The sequence below is a fragment of the Oxyura jamaicensis genome, chromosome 9, assembly GCF_011077185.1.
Source record: "Oxyura jamaicensis isolate SHBP4307 breed ruddy duck chromosome 9, BPBGC_Ojam_1.0, whole genome shotgun sequence".
In the NCBI taxonomy this organism is placed as follows: domain Eukaryota; kingdom Metazoa; phylum Chordata; class Aves; order Anseriformes; family Anatidae; genus Oxyura; species Oxyura jamaicensis.
Window position 1 is genome coordinate 20,373,054 of NC_048901.1, and position 20,007 is coordinate 20,393,060.

The following is a 20,007-nucleotide window of genomic DNA, read 5'->3' on the forward strand; positions in this document are numbered from 1 at the left end:
GCTTCGCTCCCAGATGTCCCGCCCTCCCCCTTACCGTCTTGTGGAAAGGGGTTCGGCGCACGCCCTCTCGGATTGGCTGATCTTCCTGCCGCTCTCCGCCAGGCGGCCTCCTATTGGCGGTGGGAGAGGAAAGGGCCTCGCGGCCGTACCCGAGAGCAGGTTGCTGAGCGGGCGGGGCTCAGCGTGCGCTGATTGGCTGCTGCCGCCGTTCGAACGCTACCAACGGCTGGGGCCGCCCTGAGGCGGGCAGAGGAGGGCGGGTGGTGCCTCAGGGTGGAGGTGGCTGTCGCTCCGCCTTTCTCCCTGCCCTGTCTCGTCCCTTTTGCCCGCCTCGCCACCTCTGGGCGACCTTGGAGGGGCGATAAATAACTGTCCATCATTAAAGTGTTAATGTTGTTAATAAATAATTGTTCATCATTAAAATGTTAATAATTGAGTCGCGTCTGCCTTTCTGAGGGTGTGGGTGTGCAAACATTCTGCTGAGTTTTGTTACAATCAATTTCTGGCAAACGACGGGAAAAGAGCTGAGGTGAAAGTGGCCAAGGTGCAAGCCAACCAGAAGACTCGGTGGCACCAGCCAAAAATGATGACACCTACTGCTTTTCCCTCATTTTTTCTCTAATCTTCTTTCCTACCAAAGCTGAACTGGAAAGGCATTCATTTGTATGTGCCCAGCAACTCTGAAACCTGAGTTAACGTAGTGCCTCAGACTCAACGTAAAAAGAACGAGAAATATAAAAAGTAGTTTTGCACGTTTTCCTATTATATGCTAAATTCTTATATGCCAATTTGAGTTCTTTGCTCTTATTCATTTTATTTTTATATTACAGATTTTGATTAGTTCAGGTATTTTCATGAGTGATCCAGCAGCCATTAGTGTCAGTAACAGTCTATCGACTTTTTATGATTTGGAAGAAAGTAAAAAAGGAAAATAAATAGCAAGCAGGTATTAATAAAGACCTAGCAGGTGTTGTTTGTGTGAAGATTTGCTGGTGAGGTACACATAAATTAGGATTATATTCTTGAGGAAAAGGTATCAGAATAGAGTCTGAAAATCAAAGCGGTCATTTCAATTTTGACACCTCAGTCAGCCAATTATTAGTCATAAGTGGAAACTGCACTTCATATAGAGCAATGGCAACAGCAACTTAGAGTAAAGCCTAACCTGAAGTCCTTCTGTGACCCTGAAGGCTCATTACAATTCGACAGTTCCAACTGTCAGAGTTCCAACTGACAGAGGCCAACCCTCACTGTTTTTTTCCCATTCCCTCCTTTTGTGGCATCGTCAGCCAGGTCTTTAGGTTCCCTCACTCTCTGAGCCATTGGGCCAGGTCTGTCATAGGTTTGGAACAAGTTCTGCTTTATTGGACTCATCATTTCTGTGGTAGAAAGAGAACTGAGGTTCTGTTGTTCTGAGGTTCTGAGGTTCTGGAGAGTATGTGGGCAATTGTACATTCATTGCCACTTGACCTCTAGAAACTCAAAGGAGCTGTATAAAATTCACCTGCAAAGACAGGAAAAGCGTATTTATCAAGGTTTAGGATTAATGGGTGGTAGATGCATCACTTCTTTGTCAAACTTTTAAATATAATAAAAATGAAGTATAAACTTTCATAGATAAATAGCGATATACAATGCACAGAGTGGCTGGGGCATTACCCATTTTTTGAATAGGTTTATAAAACTAGAATTATTGTAATTAAACATCTTAAGTTATCCTTCCCTTTTCCTGGGACTGAGAGAACATGGACAAATTTTAGGTAGTAATTACTTAAGAAAAGTTGTTAATTGCTTTTATAAAGAACATTTTTTCCCACCAAAATTTAGATCAGACCTGATGACAGAAAATAATTACTATTCTTTATATATCTGCCATTTAAAAATCTAAGTGCTTTTCTTATAAAAGGCTCTGAAATACAGACACCTTTTATTTCTGTTGCATACAAGTTAGCATGTAGTTGAAACTTGCTGTTCCTTCCAGTTATCTAAGTACCAATAACCCTGAGTATAACACTTAGTTAATAGTTTCGTCTTGCAGTAACACCCATGGGGAGAAAATTCCAGGAGACTCAATCATTCAGTGAGTCCTATCACATTATCTTCATGGGATCTAATACCATGTAGAAAAAACAATGAGGCTACATAGGAAAATCTGATGTAACCCCAAGAGGCCTGAAGGGAACGTCGGTGCCCTGTGTTGTCTCTGCCAATTGTCTGTGTAGCAACGGCCTCCGAGTTTCTTGGCTTCAGGGTGTGAATTTGTGTAGCTTACTGCTTGTCCCATAGATAAACTGCAAGCATTTGTTTTGGGTTTTAACTTTATCTGATTTGATGATGTTGTTCTTAAAGAACTAAAGTTTTTATTTTTTCAGCCAACTGCGATGAACTCCTGGAAGGAATGGATTCCTCGAGAGCTCTTTATTCCATTTAGCAAGAGCAGTAGCTTTCGGAAAGTGGGACAGGAGGGAGATCAAGCAAAGATGTATGTGGGGGTCAGTGGGAGCATGAGAAACCAGAGAAAAGAATCCAGCCAGCCTTTTTATCTCTTTTTGTAAGAGATAAGTAGGTGAGAGCAGTGGGACTAGGCCTGGGTTTGCAAACAGTGGTATCTGTTGAAAAAGACAGGTACAAATTATAGGATCCTGGATGTGGAGTTTGGGGGCAGATGCTTTGGAAAGCAAGGGGATGGGAGTATGCAAGGCAAGGGAGGCAGGGGAGGAGGACACAAGATAAAAGAGAAAGCATGAGCACAAAATAATACAGACAAGAATGGCTCACAGCTTGACACCTCAGGAATCCCACCTTATGCTGCTTTGTTGACAAAGCTTGCTTTCTTAACAGCCCTTTCACATCCACAGCCTGCTTAAAGCTGGCTCTGAAAATTATAGGAACTCGGTCTGCTGTTGTTAGGGGAAAAGGTTAAAGATGCTCGAGACTCTTATTTCCTCACAAAGTCCAGAAACTGTCTTCTCCTACCTTTAGTATCTGGGAGGTTCTACTTTTGTTCCAGGATAGCTGGCTTAGAAGCTGGCCTTTTACTTCTTTGGAAGATATTTTCCTTTTATTACCTCTCCAAATGCCACATTTTAAAGGCAGTTTGTCCTTTCCAGGACTCTATATTTCTGTATTTCCAGGAATTTAAATTTCTATGTGGCTTTTTAGTATTACAAATTAATTTTAACAGCATTGTTACTGTTAAAATTAATGTTGATTCTTTTTTATCAGGTCCATAACATATGTGATTTTAGCTATTTAAATAAATACTTTAATTTACTGGAGATGGCTCTGTGAGGAAGTTTTGAGAAGTCATTTAATTTGTATATGGACCGAGCTCTGTGGTATTTGTTCCCTGCATGTTGCAAAGAGAGGGTTTTTATCTGAGGGGAAAGCGCTTATGGGGCGACAAAGCCCAGATTAGAAACCGTCCTTGTGCTGGGTACAAACGTGAGGTAAGTACCAATGGTTCTGTGCGTTAAACCAAAGCTTGCAGTTGACCTAGGGAAAGAAAATCCCAGTCCAAAACAAAATACGGAACAAACGTTAAAAATCTGCCTTCCGGAGCTCCGTGGTGACTCACTACATGGCCAGCAGTACGGTCCCTTCAGCCTAACGCCCCGGCGGTGGCGGCAGGGGGGCGGCCCCGGCCCTCGGAGCGGCTCCGAGCGGCCTCCCCCGGCGGGCGGGCGCCGGGCGGGGCGGCGGCGGCTGCGCGGGCGCGGAGCAAAGGCCGGCGGCAGCCCGCGGGGCGGGCACACAGGCACCGGGGCCGAGCCGGGCCGAAGGGGACCGAGCCGGGCCGGGGTTGGGCACGGGAGCGCCGGGGGAGGCCGGCCGGCCGGCTCCGCGGCCATGCGGGCCTCGTGGGTGCTGCTGCCGGCGCTGGCCGCCCTGTCCGCCTACTACATCTACCTGCCGCTGCCCGGCACCGTGTCGGACGCGTGGAAGCTGATGCTGCTGGACGCCACCTTCCGCGCCGTGCAGCAGACGGTGAGGCGAGCCCCGGGGATGCTGCCGGGGTGGGCCCCGGGGGCGGCGGGGGGCAGGCGGTGAGCCGCGGGGCTGGCCCCGGTGGTCGTGGGAGCTCCTTGGGTAGGGCTGGGGCTGGCACCCCGCCTGCCGGGAGCCTCCTGGGGGGCTTGTGGGGCGTGCTGCAGGCTGGTTTCCATCCTGTGGGTAAAAATAAATTAATGGCTTTTACTTCCATGCGTCAGCTAGTGCATCAAGGGAAAGAAGATGTGGGGGATTTCTGTCAGATATCGAAGGACATGCGTGACAGTTTTGCCACTTTGTGGTTTCTCCCTTGCTGCCGGTGTTTGTATGCTGACCTGACGCAGATCAGTAATCGCAAACTTCCTGAGCTGTGAGCTGGATCCCCTGCTAGGGTGGTCGTGATGTGAGTCAATCATGGTCAGGCCTGATGGAAGGTAGTGCGTGTGTTGAAGTATTTTATTTTTTTTTATCCCTAGCGGCAGTTTAAGTTGTGCATAAAATGTCCAAAAACTTCTCCATTGGGTGGATGGAGTATCGTCAGCTTCAGAAAGGCATTAAATGAATTCATGGGCGGAGGGCCCATGAATAGATGCCGAAAGGTGGGGATGTACCTCCCGCATTCCTAATACAATAACTGTGGAAGTGAAAGGACGATGTCCAGACTTGTGTTCTCTCCCTGGACAGCTTTTCTGGTCGCTGCTTTTGCGGGCTCAATGGACCTCTCATCTGAGCCCCTGGGACGTGTTCTTGTCAGAACATACCGCTGAATCAAAGCATGCTTCTGGGATGAAAGAATAAAACTTCTTGCTTGCATACCTTCCCTTCAAGATATGATACTCATGTGCCATGGAAACTACGTAGGCATGTCCTGCAATAGCCTAAGGTTTCTGTTAAAAAGCTGTTGTTTGCCCTTCATTTGCTCTGTGCTGGTATTTTAAAAACGTAACCATTAAACCAGAAGCTCAAGGGGGTTCTTTGAAGGGCAGTGATGGCCACAGTGTGCTGCCCGTGGAGCACGTCATAGTGTCTGCCAGGAACACCTGAACCAAGTCCATAACCTCTAGCTGAAGGAGAGCTATCTTTAGGAAATCATATGACGGACTATATATTTGTATATTGCTGTTGGCTTATGTACATGTTCTGCTTGTTTGTGGTATGTGGGGCGTAGTGAGATGGATTCCGGTGTCTCTAGCTTGGTGGCTGGAGGGCATGGCAACCCCTCCGGGATATCCGGGAGACTGTCGTCCCAAGAGGAGGTGCTGGAATAGAGCTGGGCCTGGCGGCAGACAGTGCTGAGGTGTGCACAGCTGTCCCAACCTCTGGTAGGAGGAAGTGGTAACTTCTTAGACAACCACGTACATCTCTGGCCTCAGAAAGGTGAGCTCAGGTAGCAAAAATCACTAAACAAGTAACGGTCCCTGCCATATGGAGTTCACAAGGAGGAACAAGTGGATTTTGCACAGAGGCATAAAGCAGCAGTGAGGCATTAGTGGTGCCCTGAACCACACAACGAGTAAACCTTGGGGCGTTTCTTTCCAGAGAGAAGGAGAAGGTGCTTTCTAAGCGCTCAGAAGTCTTTCCAACGCTGAGAGGTAGCATGAAGTTAGGAATAAGTGACTGCCATTAAGAATGAGCTGTGTGAGCTCAGGCTAGGATTGTAAAAGTTAAGCTTGAGCACTTACTCCGTCAGACAGCTCTAGTGTGTGTATATAAAATCAAGCGTGTCCTGCTGTAGAGCTGAGCTTCCCTTTTCTTTATCTACCGGAGGTTGCAAGACCAAATGCTTTAACACTGCTGTCAATGCGATTGTTGAACTTTCACCTACTTCAGAATGTATTTTCAGCTTGCTATTTATTACTTTCCTTTGTAGGTTTGATAGCAGACAGAAGTACATTACTAAGTGGCTTTTATTTTAAAATAATCTCTGAAGTGTACTGTAATCCTTTCTTCCAAGAGCATGAAGCAAACTTCACGTGCTTCAAATACAATTGTCTCCTTATTCTGAACTAGATTTGTGCTGACTCTGACAATTGAGCATGACAGCTTCTTGTTAGGGATAACAGTGTGTTTGTTTTCTCACTTTAATAATCACTGCCACTAAAACATAGTAAGGCTGCCACTGCTTTTCAGTATATTAAACGCAAAACCTTATCATTATGTAGAGTTTTGTCCCAGTCAGCTAATAAATTGTTTTTACAGGCTTGGGACTGACTCAGTGCCCTGGATCAGAGCAAAACCCTTCCATGAGTGTTTATGTATTATCACATGGCTAAAAACATGTAATGCTTACACGGCAGTTTCCGTAAGTAGGTTTCAAAATGTACTTCAAAAGGGGACCAGCACGCTAATCTTACTTCAGGGGAGATGGGAGGAGATGGAGTGCCTTATTTGAGGTTGCTGAAAATTCCAGTGGCATAGTACACATTCTATACTGTGTAGTCATGCACCTGCACTAAGAAATGGTTCTGCAAAATAAAATAGAGTGCAGCCTTTACATGGGATAAGCTGCCTAAAATGCAGTCGGAACAATACGTTCTGCACACAGTAAAATGGGGAAATGAGCCTGTTTATCTTTTTTGCTAGTCTTTTGCTATCTACAGCTATTGTAGTTGGCATTTTGAACTCAAATGTTACAGCAGTGCGCTTTGCCAAGTGATGGCTGAATTGAGGATAGTGTCATTCAGGAGCAGATAAAACTTTTAAAGGTAGGAAGCTAAGTCTTAAAAAGTTCAGTCGTCCACTGTCAGCATCATTACTCGGTGAGTCACGAGTGAGGTTTGGCGTAGTCCTCAGCAGTGTTGTTTGTAAAAATGCAAACAGCTACAGCAACTCCCAGTTCCTGATTGCAGCTGAGGCCAGGAAGGTCTGTGCAGAACCTGGCCTCTCACCAACCGCAAAGACAGTGAAGGAAGCAGCTTGGCTTCGGTGGCACGCTGCCGTTGTGTGCCATCTGAATGCAGGCTGTTGCAGTAATTTCAAGGCTGAAGGTCAGATATGCACGAAGCTGGATGGTTCACGTGGTCCTTAGGACAGCGTCAGCTAATAGAGTCACGAGGACAGACGATCCTCATGTGCGGAGGGCTATTGGAGTTCAACAGAAATTAGCAACACAAATAAACATTATTTTTTGTACTAGAGAGTACGTAACTAATGCAAAATACAAGGAAGGAGGGCTAAGCATGATTGCAGTGATCATCTGGGATTCTTCCTGAAGTTGAGGAACCAACAGAAGAATCCTAATAATTTAGGGACCGATTGGTGATGAAAGGTGAAGTAATGGTGCCTCTCTCGAGAGCAGGTCTTTGTTCATTCCATCTGCTTTTTCTCACAACCCGAACTCCCTTCTGCACTTCTGGACAGTTTTCTCCAGCATCAAGTTAAATCTCTCAGTTTCTGGACCCTTGCCAAAGAATTTACCCAGAGGAAGGTGTTAATCTTAAACAGCTTAGTCTTTAGTGCATCTGTGGGTTGTCCCTACCTCAACCCTTGCTATGGGGACATCCTGCTGAAAGAGGAGACTGTAGCTGAAGAGGCTGCTTTGCCTGAGCTGTTGGAGAGTTGGGATGCATCACAGTGTGAGTATAAATCGCACCACTACCAAAGCAGCCGTGGATCAGAGAGGCAACAACCCCAAAATGAAAACCTGCAATCAGAACTGGGCAGTAGGTTGCCAGTAGGCATGCTGCAATCTGCCCACGGTAGTTACTTGCTGAATTAGCTCGAGTAGCAGCAAAATCTCATCTGCCCTGCTGGTCCTCTCCCAGGGTCCCCCTGCCCATGCATTTCTGTGCTGCTCCGTAGCAGCTGAGCTCGCTGGGTGCGTGTCAGCCCACCCGTCAGCCCCATGAAGTCCTCGGGCCATGTTTCCCTGATACCTGAAGTGTTTATTCAGGCTGATGTATAAAGACATGGTCGTGAAATGGGAAGACTTGGGACATTGTTTAGTTTGGGTCAAAGCCACATGCCTGTGGCTGGCACAGGAACTCCTCTTTTGTGTCATCCCTTAACTGTGTAGTTTCCTCTTCTTTCTCTTCCTTTTCACTGTCTCTTCTTACAGCACTGTTTGTTTTCCCTTTTTACCAGAGAAATCCCTGTTCCTCTTTTCTGTATTCACTTGACTTCACACACATGTAATTCCTTACGTACAAGTGCTAGATTTGATAGCCTGCAACAGTCCTGCTTTCTATCACGAGAGAGGTGGTAAAGTTATGAACACTAGCAAAGTTCAAACCAGTTGTTGCTTACATGAGATGACTGAATGCATTTCTTTGTAACTGTTTTAAGCCAATCCACCTGTGGGCTGCTGCCAAAAGGGCGAGTGTCCTTTTCCCCCATTCCCTCTTTCCTTCCTTGCGTTATCAGTAAGGTGACGATGACCTGGCTGAGGTTTGCTGTTTGTTTTCGCTGGGTTTGTAGTCAGCTGGTGCAGCAAGCTGATACTCCAAGGCTTTGCATTTGTTCGTGCCAACACCGAAAGGTGCTGGGGAAGCACAGTCAACAGGACGGGCAGCTCTGACCTTCGGGTGGCAACACAGTCCTCGATAAGGCTTTGCCAACCACCAAGTACATCCTCTGTTGTCAGTGGCTTTATTGCAAAATGATGAGATTTGTTTAAAAAAGGCATATATATATATATAAGGGTTTTGTTTGTAGGACCTTTGGATAAGACTAGCTCTCTGCCAGCAAAAAGCACAATCCTGATGTGTTGTAAATAACAACCAAACTGACTGATTAGATATACTTCCAAAGAATCTGCCTGATAAGTGCTTGGCAAAAAAACCTGCCCGTGTCAACAACAACAACAAAAAAATAGTGCTGTTTCTTTTGCGCCCTGGTGGACGAGGTATCTCTTCCAGACCGTTTGTTTTTTGGTTCTTGGAAAGGGTGTTCTATTGTCGGAAAAAAAGCATCCGATAAACCTGCAGAGGGCCGCAGTGCTCTGCAGCTTAAAAACCAGGGCAAAACACTTGTCAGTAAACAGCGGCGACTAGCCTTGGAAATAAAACACTTCCGATTCCAGGGAACGTGTGGTAATCTTGTCTACAAAGAACGTGAACTTAAGTAGGAGAAAACTGAAATGGGATGCCTGTTGCAGCACACTCGGGCTGAAAAATCTACAGAAGTGCTGTTTTGCCTGGCAGTGTTTCTGTAATAGTTCCCCAGTGGTTACCTTCCCTGAGAACCTCCACGGGGTGCACAGAGGATCAGATCTGTTGGGTAAATCAGTGGCAGTTCAATAAGGTGCATGTCAAATTATTAATAGGTGTATCACTCTTCACCATTTAAGCTCGAATGGTGCTTTCCTGTGGGGAATTTTTTAAATAACAGTGGGAGAAAAGCATAATGAGAAACTCAAAGATACAGACAGTCTCAGGAACTCAGTGTTTCTGCCCACTTTGTTGTTTGTTTGTTTTCCCAGAGAAAAACCTTGCCGTTGGAAGAAATGACAACCCATCCATAAAGCAGCTAACATTTCAAAATTGGGATTCTCATCCAACTCTCAGCAGGGTAACCTTACCACAAGCTAAGCAGAAAGAGAGTCATCTCTTTAAATTCTTGTTTTGGAAGTGGATTCCTCTCCCCACTCACATACCATTCCGTCATAATTGGCAGTCATAGACTCTTTTGGGAAAAATTTCAAAGTCTGTCTCTTTCCACACAAATCTGCAGTTGAAGTGGGGTTGTGCAGGGTCTTTCTGACCCAGATGAAAGCTAGGATATTTCATTTTTGTTTGTTTGTTTTACATTGAAACTAACTATTGCAGATTGAAAACACAAGAACGGGGACTGTAGACCCTAGGGAACAGATTCTCTTTGGCATGGACACTGCTGAAGGCAGGAAGCCTCTCGGTTGATAGGGAGTGCTTCAAAATTTGTTTTTCCTCTGGAGGATGTGTTGCTGGCAGCGATGTGCCTCCATTAGCTGTCCCTTCTACTTGAGAAGAGATTTAGCACTGAAAGTGACTGTGGAAAATGGTAGTCCAGAAGTACAGTGAGACTGTAAAACTCTTACTTGCAAAATCATGTCTGTCACAAGGAACCTAACTTGGCTTGTACTTGGTTTTTGTACAGGCTAAGCTAAAGCAACTACCCATTCTCTGCAATGGGAACGTGGTGTACTGGGTCTGGCTGGGATGTTAACTTTCCCTGCAGCAGCCCATACAGTGCTGTGCTCTGCACTTGTAGCTAGAACAGCAGTGGTATCACACCAGTGTTGTGTCTGCTGCTGAGAAGTGCTGGCACAGCATCAGGACTCTCTCTGACCCTCCTAGGGGGTGGGCAAAAAGTGAGAAAGAAACATCAGCAGGGCAGCTGACCTAAACCAACCAAAGGGATATTCCATACCATACGATGTCACACTCAGCAATAAAAGGTGGAAAAAAGAAGAAGAGGGGAGGGGTGGGCTCTCGTTGCGAAAACGTCTGTCCTCCTCCCGAACACCGGCTACGTGCGTTGAGGCCCTGCTTCAAGGACGTGGTCAAGCATCGCTCATTTGTGGGAAGTAGAGAGTAATTTCTTTCCTCTGCACTTCCACATAGCCTTGACTTGTTTTGTTTAGTTATTCCCTTTCCCCCTCCCTTTTCCCCTTTCCCTTTTTTTCCCTTTAGTTGAATTGTTTAATTAATAATAATATTTCCTTAATTTTATATATATATATATATTTCCCCTTTTTAATTAAATCATCCTTATCTCATCTCAACCCGTGAGTTGTTCTTTCCTTTACTTCTTCCCCTCCTCATCTGAGGAGGGGGAGTGAGAGAGCGGTTGTGGTGTTCAACTGCCTAGCACGGTAAAACCACCACACGTGGTCAGGCTGGTACCTGGGTGACTGATCTCTCCCTGGTGTTCGACTTTAATTCATACTAGCAGCTTTGCACTGTGCTGGTGGTACTAGCAGAACTAATAGTAAAATGGCTGTGTGTAAACAAGCCTGTTGGCTCCTAACAATACACTTTTTTTTAAGCATTTGTTATCAAGTATATGCATTCATTGTACCTCCCAGTTCCATTGCCGTGACACAGAGGCTTAACTGATTAGCCAATTTATATTCTTCATCTGTAGGGTAGAGAATAACTTTGCAAAAGGGGAAAGACCCCTGCTACTTACTATTTTTAGGGGCCAGTCTCTGCATCACAGTCCCAGCAATCCTTTGGCTCGCCCTTTGCAACCCGTCTTGCACCACCTAGGGGATGGGAACAAATACGTACAGCAAATGAGGCACAAGTTATACATGGGGAGCAAATCATAGCTGTTTATTTAGGCTGGAATGCCTTAGGTCCCAGTACTGTTTGCTGAGAGGAACAGGTCTACTAAGGGCAAAGTTGGTTTTTATTAAAATAAATAAATAAATAAAATCCTGGATAGCCAAAGAGAAAATCTGTCTGTCCTATCACAAGCATGCAGAAAGATGAGATCATTCCCTACTTAGTGTGTTACGTACCCACACAACAGAAGTAACACATTAGTTTCTGAGGAAGAAATTACAAACCTGCCATGCGTCTTGGAGATTTCAAATCCTTTCTAATTCATCAGGCAAATACAGGACAAGTCAGTAAATAAGCACTGTATTTGTTTGAGATCATTTGTGTTTTCAAATGCCTTGGTAATCACTGAGATACTTCTTAATTTGGAAACTTTCTTTATTTGGAAATGGAAAGACTTAAGTCATGCAGTGGAACAAGAGAAATACTTTATTTTGTACCTTTTGTACCACTAAAACATTGTGTGGTATCGCCCTCTACTGGCACTGGTCTGAGGAGCTTCACAAGTCCAACAGTGGAATCTGCTGGTCAAGTCTGTTTCTTTCGGGGGTGTCTTTCAAAGGCAAGGATCTTAGTTCTCGTTCACACTTGTCTTGATCTGCATAGTGCTCATGGTTTGATTTATTATGACAATAGAGAATCTGTTATGGACGGGGTTTTGTTTTAATACAGCTTTAAAAGCATTACGGGTCTTTGGTAATGATTCATTTTCTGATGAATATTCTAAGAACCTACATGTTTTTCATGGAGGAACTGCCTTCTGAAGAGAGTTGCATTAAACATGAGTGTATTATAATGTGATATGCTCTGAAGTAACAGAAATCTCTTTTTTTTTTTTTTTTTTCCAGTGTCACCTGATTCACTATTTGAGACTCAGCCATCACCTGATAGTTCTGAACTATTTGATTTGTACATTTGACAAGCTGAAGTCTGTCTCTTCTGAACACATTAACATAACGGATGCTGTTTTCGACGGTGTGGAAGTCAGAGTGTTTGAACCTCCTGGAAAACAAGATGAAACGCTCAAGCGCAGTGTTGTTTACATCCACGGGGGAGGCTGGGCCTTGGCAAGTGCAAGTATGTGTCTGCTAGTAACTAAATGGGATTTTCCTCTGGTTTCCTCCCAGAAGGAATAACCAAAAGCTGTTTTTCCTGTCAGGGATGACAATTCTTCAAAGACTGAACTCAGATAGTAACTGTCTCTGATAGATCAGATGTAAGGAAGGAGGATTTAAGTATGTTTATATATACTATAGACACACACCATTGACACACTGCAAAAATATATATTTTATCTGGATATGTGCTGTCAAAGGACCAAAAAGTTAATTTTGTTACATCATGAGAGGATAAAATATACAGTATACAAATCAAATTACACAGAGTGGGCTGTACAAAATTGCATGCAAGAACATTGCTAATGTTTGGCTCCTGACAGCACGTACCTGGGAGTGCAGGCTGCAAAGATTGCACCAAGTGCATTTGGTCTATGTATGCAAGTCACTTAGACGATGAATTAAGTGAGATTTAAAGTCTTAAATACATCTTAAAATCTGTTTTTCACATGTCTTTGGAAATCCCAGTCTCTGTCCTATGGTGCTCCTCTTCTTACAGAGGAATTGGGCTTTGAGATGGGTTTTCTTAGGCCTGCCTAAGGGATGTTTGTTAGTCCTGTCTAAATCATTTGTGCTTTAACAGTTTGCAAAAGATTTGTTGTGCAAAAAGTTTGCATTAAGTTATGGCGCTTTGTTTGGGTACTATAGCTCAGCTATATCAGATGCTATCCTTAAGTCCAAGTTGCCGAAGTTAATGGCACAAGTGTCACAGCCAAATACTAAATTCTAAGACTAGATACTTTAGAAAACACTTAGTGTCCTAGTATATTTTATAGTACCAGGAATCAACGACTACATAATTGGAAAGGAATAAAATTAAAGAAAATCAGTCCACTGATAAATAGGATAGCTGTGATTAATCCTCCCTTAAATGAGTAGTTCATAGACATTAATAGGGCAGCTCATTTGAATCAAAGCAATAGATGGTATAATAACATGAAGAAAAAGCAGTGACTCATACAGTAATAACTGTTTCTGGATGCTAATGCCCGCAAGCCACTGGGTACCTTGAATTTTGCCCAGTTGTGAGAATTGTGATAGGTGGATGAAAGGATGCGCTCCAGGTCACCAAGAAACAGATGGGAAAGAAAGCATTAGACTGCAGATCTTTTCAAGGCATGAATTATGTTCCTTCTGCTAGAATGTGCATTTGGAACTTCATCTGTTGCAAGCTGATCTCATTTACTTTGCTTCTATTTGTATGATATCTTTATTTTCTGGGAAGACTTACGTATGGCTTTGTGAAATACTGCCATAAATGGACTTTCATGTCCCTAACGCTGTCCTTGCATTCCAGGAACAAGCCTTTATAACAACCTCTGCAGAATCATGGCTGAATCTCTCAATGCTGTGGTTGTTTCAGTTGAGTGAGTAATCTAAAATCAATAAAATAACTTTAATGTTTGTAGAAATACATAATGTAGTTCTTGCTTTGCCCTTTTCCCTTGTTACTGACTTGTATATAAGGCTTTAACTTGGACAATAATTCTCTTTACCAGGCTGATAATTTTATCCTTTTAGAATGACAACAAATGAGAATGGTATCAAAAGTTCATTTGAATTTCTAATCATTTTAGAAGCCATTTCAGCAGGCAGAAATGTGGGAAAAGAGTAGTGTTTTAATGAGTTGGACAGAAACTAAAGTGCAAGTTTTAGTGCATTTTGCAAATAGACCTGTATGTAAGGAGTGTGTCTAAAACCTAAGATCACTCAAATGACATACATTATAATTCTGTTACTCTTTTTTTGACAAGCAGTGTAGAGATGTTATATACCTGAAGGAAGGCTGAACCACATCTCTGTGACCCCACACAGAGCAAGAGTGAATTATTCCATCCTTAATGGAAAGTATATAATACATTAAAAACAAAAACACCAACTCGGTCTATAAAACACGTTTTCTATGTCCCACTGAGTGAGGGTCTGCAACATAAAAATTAGCAGATCATTTACCACTGCTCATTAACCAAAATACACAGTGAAGTCTGTCAGTTCCTGCTGTTCCCTCAACTGCCCACTGTTCCCGTGTAAGCACTGTACTCCACTCAAGAGCAGGAGACTGCCAGGGTGCCAGCCAACACAGAAGCAGGGTTGCCTTTTTTTTACTAGCTGAACAATTCCAAGGTAAACAAACCTCTCAACTAGCTAACTGCATTACCTAGATGACTCCGACTTGATTGGTACTTTGACCATCCTTATTGTCAATTTCAATATTTTCTATTGCAAAACCAATCACTTAATTTAACTACTCAGGTTTCTGACTTGCAGTTGATTACGTACCAAGCTCTGTGATCTAATTACGATTTAATTATATGGAGTTGGTGCTACTGATTCAATACTCATTCTAGTGTACATTAAGGGGTTGCTTTTTACTTCTTTGTTTATTAGTAGAAAAACTTTTTTAAAAAAAGCATACAAATAACAATCACAGTATTGAAAAGTTCTTTGATATTCCTTTTCTGGTGACTGTTTCTCAGTTATTGTTTGTCTCTTCTCCTTAGCCATTATATCTTTCAATCAAGGCATTTATCCTCAATTAGTGAAGTCTAATTTGATTTTTTTCATTGGTTTAATTGCACATCTCACTTTCATGATCTATACACAGTGTTACTCAGTTCTGCAAGGCATTCCCAAAGGCCTCTCTCATGTTCCTTTGTAGCTGATGTAGCAAAATAGATTTCTTTCTGAAAACGGGACAGATCTGAAGTTGGAAACAATTGATGTAAATTAGGCTTAAAATTTATTTTACATGGAGAATTTTTTTAGCTTAGATTCCAATGAAAATGTTTTGAACCAGAAAACAGGATTTTGTTTGGCAGAAGTTAAGGCAAAATAAAATGCTTCTGGCAGTGTCAAGCCTTTTTCTTCAGTTTGTGCTAAGACACCTATGTAAAGATTTAGGCTTGTCAAGCTGACAATAAAAACATTCTCTCAAAATATTATTAATCAATAAGAACATGTGAAATCTGTTAAGGATACATAAAGCTGCAAGTGGAAAGATGTTCTTTGCACCATGAGGCCTGGTAACAACTCTTACATTACAAATGATTGAGTAAATTATGAACTGACTGCTGCTGCACTGTTATTTAGAAACTGAGAAAATGTAGTAAATAGAATTCAGCAGCTGTCTGTTTGTAGGCAGACTGTTTAATCTGTGTGTGCTTCAGTCAGTGAAATGTATATATTCCTGCTTCTCTCCTTGATAAAGGAGATGAATTATTTAACCTGTTGCATTACCACAAATTGGTATTACTTCACTTCCTGGCTATTGTTCGCTTGCTGGTACAAAGCTAAGAGGTACAGCAACGTTCATCCTCTCCTGAGCATACAAGAAATTTGGGAAGCAGAACTGCTGAGATGCTTGTCTCAGCTGAATCTGTTGGGCGTATGTGACTTACTCTGTCATAGCAGTTAAGGTGGGGAGTTGCGATCAAAACCAGGCCAACAGTAATGACTCTCTCACCAAGGGTTGTTCTAATATTCATTCATTTTTATAATGTGATGAAATGCTCTGTTGGGAAATCCCGAGAAAGTGCTGCATGATATTATAGCATCTTGGTGTTATTCATATCTAATAGGTTCTTGTAAATCTTTCAGAATTAGAGCGTTAATTAAAAGATTAAGTACTACACACCTCATTTTTTCCCATAGTATTTATCTTAATGACATAATTATTTGCCATTCAGATAGCATCTATTAATCATGAGAGAGAAGAATATTAATGGTAATAATTGTCTCTTACCTCTTTTCGTCTTTTGTAGATACAGGCTGGTACCAGAGGTGTGCTTCCCTGAGCAATTCCATGATGCTCTTCGTGCTACAAAGCATTTTCTGCAGCCTGATGTCTTAGCTGAGTATTCAGTTGACCCAAATCGAATTGCAATTTCTGGTGATAGTGCAGGAGGAAATTTGGCTGCTGCTGTGTGTCAGCAGGTAACATCCAGTGTCTGTTATGTATTATGCTATAACAATCCCTAATTCAGTGGTGCATATAGGTTGTCAGGTTCTTTATGCTGCATCATCATGAGATGATGTGCTGGTGTTAGAGTGGTAGCTCTGTATTGAAAGCAAGCATCTTGTCACACTACAGAAGAAAAATGAGTCAATTGCATATTGCGTGTAGCTTGCAAAGTTATGAGTTGTTACAGGACTAAGTTTAAGAGCAGATGCCTAAATGATTTTTTAAAAACTCTTTTGCTGAGGAATTCTTTATTTACCTAAGTAGGTAACTAGCTACATGCATAAGTTATCAATTTAGCTTATTTTCAGATGCTTGTCGTAGAAAATAGATTGCTATTTCTTTCAAATACTAATGAAGCACAAAAAATATAATATGTGAAGCTTAACTCTTCTTTAAATTGTGAAATGCTCCAGGAAGACAATTAAGGAAATTTCTTTTGTGTATCTCTAGTTTAAACATAATCTGAATTTAATCTACTAAAGATTTTAAAGGCAGCCTGGGGCAAGTAATAGTATTATTCATGGTTGAGTGAAATATTATTATTAGCTTTTTTATATTGCCAATAACCATTGGTGATGATAAAGAACATACCCTGACCAGGCAACTAATTATCATGACAACCTTGCAATATTGAATTAGGGGGAAAATTAATAAGGCACCATTACACTAAAAGTCTTCATCTTGAGGACTGATAAACATGATAGAGCCCTGTTTTGGAAACAGCATTCATAACTCATTTCCATGATGCACGGTTAAATCAATGATGTAGGACTGTTTCCAGGAGAGGTTAAATGCACTAAGATTCTTCAGCCTGAAAGAGACAGACAAGATGAGATATACGGATCTTTGTATCTTGAGTAGAAGGTGAAGCAAAACAAGTGTTTACTGATCCTTTCACTAAAAGAATCGGGGTACCAAATGCCAACTTTGTAAGCTCAAATCAAATGCAGATGTTAGGTTCAAGTCCAACACAAAGGTGCATCTGCACACAGTGAGCCTTTGGTAGAAGACTAGTTGCCAACAGTTTGCAAAGGCTCAAAGAAAAAGCTACAGTTGTGGAAGAGAAATGCACGAAAAGCTATTAAAACCTTGGATAGCTACATTGACTCAAGTCCTTCATCTGCAAATAGTTCAAATGGTGTGTTAGAGAATATCATTTTACACTTTCCTCATACACTTCAGTAAATGCCTGCTGCTGATTTTCTGTTGATAACAGTACTAAAACTGTCCTGAATGACCATCATTAAAAGAAAATAAAAAGATAAGGCTGTATATCAGACAAAAGAGGAACATTCTTCGCCAGAGGCATTGCATAAGAACAGAATTTGGCCTATAAGTTTGTTTGAGTGAAGTTCAGGGTTGATATTGTAATGCTTATTTTCTTTGTAATCTTTATTTTATTCTATGTTCTTCTTGCAGCTTAGCAAAGATGAGCATTTGACCGTCAGACCAAAACTGCAGGCCTTAATTTATCCAGTCCTTCAGGCATTTGACTTCAATACCCCTTCGTATCAGCAGAATATGAATATGCCTGTTCTTCCCCGTTACGTCATGATCAACTATTGGATAGACTACTTCAATGGTAATCATGACTTGGCTCACTCACTGCTGATTAACAACCATACTGCTCTCGATGTTGGTCAAGCGCTCTCTTACAGAGGACGTCTGAACTGGACATCTCTACTGCCTTCGTCATTCAAGAAGAACTACAAGCCTGTAATACAAACCACGGGCAAGGCTGAAATAATTCAGGAGATACCAGCGCTCCTTGATGTACGAGCAGTCCCACTGCTTGCAGAAAACGAAACTTTGCAGCTGCAGCCAAAGACTTACATCCTGACTTGTGAGAATGACGTCCTGAGAGATGATGGGGTGATGTATGCCAAGCGGTTAGAGAATGCTGGCGTGGAAGTCACCCTTGATCACTTCGATGACTGCTTTCATGGCTGTATGATATTCACAATCTGGCCTACTGATTTCTCTGCAGGAATTCAGACTAGAAACAGCTATATAAAATGGCTTGATGAAAACCTCTGAGGAGAGAGTCTCTAGAAGATACGGGGTGCTCAACTCTAGTGTCTGTTCTTGCAAAAGATCAAAGAATGAAAAAGTGCACTTTTCCGAATTCTGACTTCATCCATTCAGCTGCATCCGTGGGGGGGGCAGACTAGCTGTAGCATTTACTAGCTCAATTGACCTTGCCCAGCAAAGTATTTTGTGAAATATTTCTTCAGATTTCAGGATTTTTTTCCTTTTAAGATAATTTGCCTAACATAAACAAATGTTGAGCAAGGAGATCAGCATTCCTGTTGCATTCTTAACTGGCTCATTCTTAACTGGCTGAAACTTTCAAGCTTTGAAACTTTCAAGCTTTGAACCTTAATTAGGCACAAGGGCCACAACTGTAAAATGATGCCAGATAAAGTTGAATGCTTACATCTATGTTTGAATATATAAATGGGAGAAGTAATTTTCAACAGCGTTGCATGCTTGCTGGTGGGAAAGAAAGTGTGAGCACTCTCACCTTTGACAGCGGAACCATGCATTTGGATGTCAGGCATGGATTTAGATGGTGACTTTTAGGCAAATAGACAAACGGCTCTTATATTAAAAAAAAAAAAAAAAAAAGAATCTAGTCAGTTAAGATGATGCTTGGCTAAGAGACTTGTCTAACGTAATTCAGCTTTGGAATTTGGCTTTATGGTCTTCTAGTTATTTATAAATGCACAGAGCAAAATATTTTCAATTTAAAAAAAATCATAGCATTCATACAAATATGGAGGATAAAATGCGTACCTGCAGAATCTGGGTTCATTATGGGAGCTTCAAAGATGACTACATGGCTAAAGAGTATGACAGTCAGCATTTAAAGCCTCAGTTTATAACTTCCTTACAGAAAATACTGAGCATACTAAAAATAATCTGCTGTGTGGTTTGCACTAAAGTTTGTAATTAATAGTAGAAGTTTTTGTTCATTGATTTTCTTTTGTGCTTATGGCATTTGTTGTATCTCATCCTTCCTCAAAGGAGAGAATTGGACAAATAGAAGTGGGCTCTAGTCTATACTGGAGATTTACATTGGAGCTTTGCTGCTATAGCTTGTTTGTCCTGTAGACTGCACCTAAAACTGCGAGGTAACGTGATCTAGCCATTGTGCAGCACGTCTGTACAGTTTGAGCCACTCTTTAAAATTCAGAGAGGCAGGACAGTGAAGTGAAACCACTTGCAACAGTGTAAACGTACTTCTTTCCAGGATGTTTACTGATTGCAGAGGTGAAGGCTGCACCAAAATGTCATGCCCAGCCTTTCTAGGCAAAGAGAGGTGGCTGTCCCGTGACTAAACCAGGAGATTAAATTAATCGTCAGCTTTACTGCAGACTTCCTGTAGGACCCAAGGAGATCAACTTAATCTCCTTGTGCCTCACTTTCTTCTTTCTGCAAGACAGGGAGTAGTCATTTCCTACCTCACAAAGGAGTTGTGAAACTGCATTCACAGATGTTAGTGAAGGACATGGATATGTTACTGACTGGTGTGCACTGAACGGATCCCTTGGCTTCTGACTTTCCATCAGTCTTTAACAGCTGGCTCAGAGCAGTCTACCCCATGGCTGGCGGTGCTGCTACACTCCGTCTCCTTATGAAGGTAACTGATTTATCTCCTGGCTTGTGTGAAAGTACA

The 20,007-nt window shown here is 42.3% G+C and overlaps 1 protein-coding gene across 1 annotated transcript; it reads left to right on the forward strand.

Moving 5' to 3' along the window:
• Positions 1 to 3,709: 3,709 nt before the first annotated feature.
• Positions 3,710 to 18,805, forward strand: NCEH1 (neutral cholesterol ester hydrolase 1). The gene is made up of 6 exons (XM_035334451.1): positions 3,710 to 3,770; positions 3,812 to 3,987; positions 12,101 to 12,329; positions 13,665 to 13,734; positions 16,129 to 16,300; positions 17,748 to 18,805. The coding sequence occupies exons 2-6, from the start codon at positions 3,850 to 3,852 to the stop codon at positions 18,363 to 18,365; spliced, it is 1,227 nt and encodes a 408-aa protein (XP_035190342.1). The 5' UTR covers positions 3,710 to 3,770; positions 3,812 to 3,849; the 3' UTR covers positions 18,366 to 18,805.
• Positions 18,806 to 20,007: the final 1,202 nt, after the last annotated feature.